Genomic DNA, 7,282 nt, shown 5'->3' with positions numbered 1-7,282 from the left:
CTTCAAGGCTATAACTTTTTTGTTTTGTTTTAGCATGACTGTTTTTGAAGATGATCATGTATGGTAGCTTCAACATTAACACGACTTGGTGAGGATGATATTAATAATAATACATAAATAAATGTTTAACTTTGATGACTTTGAAGGCGAAGGAAATGTGAGAAGAATTTCTGTGTATCTATCATATGAGTTACAAGATTCAGTTCTATGGCTAACGTCACAAAGTTAAGTGTGAGGCTGCGCAGTACTGGGGGGACCAACTGAAAAATCGTTCTATTTGACTCAGTGCCCTCCCATTGAAAACGACGGAGTCTGTTCGTCCATTTCTTTTACTGTCTATGTATACAGCCCGCGGGCGTAGTTTGGGGACCACTGGTCTATGTCATGTCCTGCACTGACAAATTGGGGCTACATAAACGAATGCTAGGTTTTTCTAACTTGTGGTCCAGTGCATTTGCGTTGCTTGTGAATGAAGTTGTAGGCCTACTTTCCTAGTCCAATGTGATTGTTGAAAGATGCTGGCCAGAAATGAATATAGGTGAAAGTTTCCTCATGTCATGTCACGTCATGTCATGCCATGCCATGTCACGTCATGTCACCTCTCGTCTCGTTACTCTGGCAGTCTCACCAGAAGATGCAGCAGCTGGCAGGACGTCATTGCCATTGACTGAGCTCAGCTGTTAGATAGAACATCTACTTCCGTGTAGTAGGCTACATAGGCTTAACCTGACTCTCGCCAGGTTAACATAGGCTACAGCATGGTTTGATTCTACAGTCATTACTTTTATAATCGCGGGGCAACGTAGCAATGCATTCTGAAGCCCTGTTTATTTTCTCCCACGCCGTTGTAGCCCGGTTGACACCACCGAGGGAGGGGTGCGCTTTTCACCTTCGAGATACTTTCTCCTCCGTTAATAAACTTGTAGCCTACTCGTAACGAAAGGCAATTGAAAATGTAGTAGCAGGTAAAGAGTAGATTATTGCCTCAAAAATGTACTTGAGTAAGAGTAAAGTAGGCTACAGTTTTGAAAAAGTAGCCTAATATAAAGTTGCCGTTCCTCGAAAAAAAAAACTTTTTTTCTGCGTTATCCACCCCAGCCTCACTATCAGCTCCTTGGTTTTGCTGACGTTAAGCAGCAGGTTGTTTAACACACATTCAAGCTTGTGTGGTAAGGTTTGGTGGTGTCATTGTTACATAATCCAGGAAAAAGACTTTTATGGCTCTCAGGTTCAGAGCAAAATATCTTCATGCCAGATCAAAGTCCAGTCTTGAAATTACTAATGCAACACCTTGTTGAATATTCGATGACAATTGTGTGTGCGTGTTGTGTGTGTGTGTGTTAACTTGTCTGTATGCTACTGTGACCTTGAATTTCCCCTAGGGATCAATAAAGTATATCTATCTATCTATCTATCTATCTATCTATCTATCCATCTAACTGATCTGGCCTCTGAGTCTCTGTGTTAATATTTGCTGTCACCCCTATGATGCAATAGCTGTGATTATTGCCATGACTCTATCATTCTTATATCAACCTAACAGTGAAAAAAGTGTTCAAAACATTGCTCTCGATCTGTGATTTGCTTTATATGATGAGATTAGTGTGTTTATGCATTTACAAGTACAGTACATTTGTGCACATTTATATTGTGTATGTGCATAAGCATAGAGGGTATGTTTATAGAAGTACAATGTCCCTGATTGGGCATTTGCAATAGGATGCCAGACCGAGGTTGTATAGGGGATTCAGAACAATAACAATCTCCAAGCCTGACTCTCAAATCACAGATAGCAGGATTTGTTTTGTTTATATTTCTCTCTGTGAATGTGTATGTGTGTGTGACTGATGCAATAGTTGGCTTGTATTGAGGGGTGCGGCACAGTGCTATTGTGTTAGTGATTTATGCCAAAAAGTCGCTGTGTCAGTATGACTGCACAGGGCTCATGTTTTTCTTGTGTTTGTGTGTGTGTATGTGGGTGTGTGTGTGTGTGGGGGGGGGGGGGGGGGGTGCGAATGTGATATTGCAGTCTTAATAAGCCTTTCTGATAAAGGATTAAATATGTGAGTCATTGGAAATAATGAATGAAAATGCCAACTGGAGTGATGGAGCATATTTTGTTAGAAACAAACAGCAAACTCACACCGTGTATTATCATAGGCAACACACAAGCATGGGCATGACACAAAATTGTGCATTTGAAAAAACTTGTGGAATAAACCCATCATGATCATCCTTTATTATAGAGGCAGAGTACATGATGGCCACAACAACACACCATTACATAACATTAACACTCAAACTAACATAACATTATGTTCAGCTAACATGTCCCCATCGATATACACATGTCCACAATGGAGGGAAAGGTCAGCAGGAACCATGAGCAGCGTTACCTTTATGCACTGTTCTGTTATCCGAAGTCTTCTTCTTCTTCGAACCAAAATTTCTGCGTCTAATTCAGCTTCATTCAGCTATGTATAGAGATATATGAGGTAGGCCTCACAGCTATACTATGTATAGAGATATATTATGAGGTAGGCCTCACAGGTTTTCACACACTACCAAGTCATGTGTGAGACAAGGTCACAGATGCAGCACCATGGGCGAGCTGAGAGGAATTACAATATTTCTAGGGTTCTAGACTAAGCTCTAGATACTTCTGAGAGACTTTCTAGGTCAACAGTGTAAATTCCTATTCTCAGCAAACACCCAGTGTAGTCTCACGAGAAGCAAAGTTATTGCACTGTACTGCACTGACCCACTAACAAGACAGTACTAGGAGTGCTTACTGTATACTGTGTATGGAGGTCAAAAGTTCAAACCACACAAGAATAGTCTGCCTCTGACTGGATTCAACAGGAAAGTGCAAAGGTTTCTGGCGCTATTTTTTTATTTCCTGATGTCTGCAATCTGCACCAATACATTACTTAAATAATCTCTAACAAGACCACACCCTCGGTGTATGAATATCAGTAAAATGACCCTGCAGTAGCCTGTAATGATGACATCATCAATATGAGGACAATCAGCTGTCCATCTTAGGTTCCACATCAGTGCTGATTAAGAGCAGCAGAGGAATTACCACTGGCTTACACATGGAGTCATCAACAGGTCAGTGGGACTTGTCTTCTTATTGTCCATCTTGACTGTCCATCTTGTCTGCTTATTGGAACCTTTAGGTATAAGTATATATACTCTTTTGATCCTGTGAGGGAAATGTGGTCTCTGCATTTATACCAATCCGTGAATTAGTGAAACACTCAGCACACAGTGAACACACACTAATCTCAGCGCAGTGAGCTGCCTGCAACAGCAGTGAGGGGTTAGGTGCCTTGCTCAAGGGCACTTCAGCCGTGCCTACTGGTCGGGGTTCGAACCGGCAACCCTCCGGCTACAAGTCCAAAGCGCTAACCAGTAGGCCACGGGTGCCTGCTCTCATAACAAACTGCACTGAAATAAAGACCACTTATCTCATTGGATCCGCCCAGGTGGCATGTAAACCAGTATGATGGGGGGTGTTAGGACAATTCTAAGGGCCCAACACTGACAGGGGGCCCCCAGAAAGCAAATTATCGTCTGTCATTTTCTAGCAGCGCCCTATTCGATACCCCTAATGGTGACTATTTTCCCAGGGTAGTCCTCTGGATTACATGAGTCTGGTTAAGATGTTAATTCATTTCACTATATGGCCTAAATAGAATGTATTGTTCACAGACATCTGCTGATGAGGCCTCACACAAATAAGCAACAACCAAACGCATGAATGACTCCCACAAAAGCATCCCACTAATCTGTGAGGCAAACCTCCCACACCTGAAAGAGCTCACAGAGAGCAGCAGGACTGGAGTAGCTCCCTCAGGATATGGGGGAGATAAGACCTCCAGAAGAACAACACCTGGGGTTGCACCTCTTATCGGTTACATAAGAGTAGCCTGCTCTCTCTCTTGTCATGAAACAGATAGCCAGATTTATGCCGGGATAGCCTATTGCTATTAAGTTATTAGTCTAAAGATCAGGCCTCCATCTCTCAACTCTGGGGCTCTCTGTGACTGTGTGTGTGTGTGACCTCAAGGTTTCTGTCAAATTTAATTGAATAAAGATTGTAGGTAAACCCACAGATCTGGTAAATGTGACCGTGTAGGTGTAATTAAGCAGTGCTGACGCTAAGTGTCCTCCTCCAGGCGTGCAGTCACCATGATAACAGCCTTGAAAACAAATTGTAATGGGATACATATGCTGGGTGACAAAACGGGGTGGCACACACAGACACACACACACACACACAGCACCATGAAACTCTGAAATCATATTGAAATATATGTTTGGGGAAAGACACATTATAGTATCAATCAGTGAGTTGGGCAAAGCAACTAAACTAAGCAAACTATTTGGATGCAAGTCATGCATGTTCACATAATTTAGCCCATAAACGGGTCTTCATGATGGAATAAACCATTCACGGGTAGGCCTACCAAAGGCTCCGCCTTAACAATCTTTGGGCCTACCTTACGGGGCTTATTTGGTTTCGTCCGGTGATGCAAGAGGACATGGAAGACCGCGCTGATGACGTCTGTAAGAGGAGGATAAATACCGGTTTGGCCACGCGCTCTTGCATGCGGTCCTGAGGTAACGCAGCAGCCTCGTGGAGCAACAAACTCACTAACAAGGACACTTGGGTTTCAGTGATTGTCATTACAGCCGTAAAGATGATGAACGGTTTTCATAACGCACTTATCGATGAAGACTACTTCCTCTTCACATCGGAATCCGTAGGAGAGGGACATCCAGGTAAGATATCTGTGGTGGAAAGGTTGCTAGCACGTTAGCATCTATTTCAGGGTAATAAAAAAACGTTTATAGTTTTAGATAAATTAATCTCATTCTGACCTGCACTTCATCATCATTCTGACATCTAATTATTTCCGGCACTTTAACGTTAGACCAACGTTAGTTTTGCTGGAAACCCGTGCTAACAAACGGGATAACACAAACGTCAGTTAACTTCTCACGCGACTTGTGAGCGCAAATTTGTAGTCCACTGTCTCCGACTGCTTTGACTGATTGATTTGTACAGTCAAACAACGTGTTTTCGTTGTGGTTCAACCTTGCGACATACAGAGTTAACTCTAGGGCAGGCTCTGTGGTGCCGACGGCAGGTTGGCGGCAGTCCGCGCATTCACGCACTTAAGGCGCCTTACTCACAAGGCCCAGATAGAAGATTAGCATTTCTCACCAGCGTTGATTGATGACTCTGCGGAAACCAAACAATAACGTAAACATATAATTATCTATAATGAACTCTGGGCTGTTAATAGCCGGAGTTATTCCGTGTCGTTGGTGCAGTGGCTAAATACACGGTGTACACGGTTTTTGATGTATTCTGTGCTGGTGCCATCTATGGATTTTAAGTTTTTGCGCAGTCCTTGCTGGTTCCAGCGCACTCGGGCGAAACCACGTTGTCAAATGTCAAGATGTTTACATTCTCATGCTTTGGTATCTTGGGAGATGGCTCGGTTAAAAACCTTATTATTGAAGGTCTACTCAGATAACCACATCAGAAGTATAACTATTAACGTTACTAAAATCATCCCTCCCCAATAAGGTTGGCTACCTTACCTATAATACTGGATGAAGGCTTTGTTTGGCTGATATCTGAATGGCTAATATTTGTTCAGCAGTTCATGTGTGATGGGGAAGTGGTGTAATAATCACCCCCCTCTTTTATTTCAGATAAGATCTGCGACCAGATCAGTGATGCAGTCTTGGATGCCCACCTCAAGCAGGACCCTGATGCCAAAGTGGCCTGTGGTACGTTGGCAAACCCATACCTATGCACACACAGGCACCCTCTTTTCCTGTCTGATGCAACTTCTGGAAGAGCCTGCATCAGCATAGCAGGAGTTAGCTCAGCTTGCTAGCCTCCGCTTTTTGTGTCCTGAATGATGGCTACAACATGTTGTACACCCCAGTTTCTCTCAATACACTCAGTTTTGCCTCTTTGTTAACACGCATATACTTTTCAGATGGAAATTAATTCGTATACACTGCACTGACATACTAGACCATGTGTACTCGGTTATGTCCAAGATGCTGTACATGCACAAACTTTTGAAAGGTGTTTTATTAAAGATACTTGGGGTGGTATCTGCACTTCATGGAATGTAGTTGTTGAAGGTTTTCCCCTTCTCCTTACACAGAGACTGTTGCAAAGACTGGCATGATTCTTCTAGCTGGAGAGGTGACCTCTCACGCTAATGTTGATTACCAGAAGATTGTCAGGGATACAATCAAGCACATCGGCTACGATGACTCCACGAAAGGTCAGTGTATATTTCCGCTTGTCGAAGGCTTGTATTTGTTAGGTGCGTGTGTGTCTCGGGCTTTGACTGTATGATGCTGTAATGTTAGTGTGTTATATAATTTTTTAATATTTTTTGTATAACTTTACAATGACTTGCATAATAAAATTCTTGTATAATATAATTGCACAATATAATACTTGAATTCATACTGGACATGGTGTCAATTGTGTCTGTCTGTTTAGGCTTTGATTACAAGACCTGTAATGTTCTGGTGGCTCTGGAGCAGCAGTCCCCAGACATTGCACAGGGCGTTCACCTGGACCGCAATGAGGTGGATGTAGGAGCAGGAGACCAGGTGTGTTTGTGTAATGATTGTCAAGAATTTCAGAAGCATATACTTGACTACAAGTGATTTGTACTGAAGTATTGTGTGTGTTTGTGTGTCAGGGCCTGATGTTTGGCTATGCCTCAGATGAGACTGAGGAGTGTATGCCACTCACCATTGTCCTCGCCCACAAACTCAATGCCAAGATGTCTGAACTGCGGCGCAATGGAACTCTCCCCTGGTTGAGACCCGACACCAAGACTCAGGTACGCTGATGCCTTGAACTAGTTGTGGTATTATGCTGCTGATAAAATTTAGATGTAAAATTAAGTCCAATGAAATTATACTCGCATATTATTATACTCGGTGTAATTATACCCCCCCCCAGGTGACTGTCCAGTACCGACAGGACCGTGGGGCAATGTTGCCAGTGCGCGTCCACACAATTGTAGTCTCTGCGCAGCACGATGACGACATCTGTGTGGACGAGATGCGCGACGCACTGAAGGAGAAGGTCATCAAGGCTGTGGTGCCCTGCGTGTACCTCGACGACGACACCATTTACCACCTGCAGCCCAGCGGCCGCTTCGTCATTGGGGGTCCCCAGGTGTGAATACTTGGATGTGTGCAAATGGGGGGGGGGGGGGGGGTG

At 43.5% G+C, this 7,282-nt stretch overlaps 1 protein-coding gene across 3 annotated transcripts in view; it reads left to right on the top strand.

The window, feature by feature from the left end:
- Nucleotides 1–4,579: 4,579 nt before the first annotated feature.
- The window catches only part of mat2ab (methionine adenosyltransferase II, alpha b), a 24,165-nt gene continuing 21,462 nt past the window's right edge, over nt 4,580–7,282 (top strand). For all 3 annotated transcript variants that reach the window (XM_042100775.1, XM_042100776.1, XM_042100774.1), the window contains exons 1-6: nt 4,580–4,791; nt 5,734–5,811; nt 6,201–6,323; nt 6,548–6,660; nt 6,753–6,896; nt 7,019–7,237. In XM_042100775.1, the coding sequence (XP_041956709.1) occupies nt 4,710–4,791; nt 5,734–5,811; nt 6,201–6,323; nt 6,548–6,660; nt 6,753–6,896; nt 7,019–7,237 (759 nt within the window). In that variant the 5' untranslated portion in view covers nt 4,580–4,709. The remainder of the gene's footprint in view (nt 4,792–5,733; nt 5,812–6,200; nt 6,324–6,547; nt 6,661–6,752; nt 6,897–7,018; nt 7,238–7,282) is intronic.

Source organism: Alosa sapidissima, chromosome 8, assembly GCF_018492685.1.
Source record: "Alosa sapidissima isolate fAloSap1 chromosome 8, fAloSap1.pri, whole genome shotgun sequence".
Lineage (NCBI taxonomy): Eukaryota > Metazoa > Chordata > Actinopteri > Clupeiformes > Clupeidae > Alosa > Alosa sapidissima.
The sequence above is the reverse complement of the archived record's forward strand: the minus strand, read 5'-3'. Positions and strand labels throughout refer to the sequence as shown.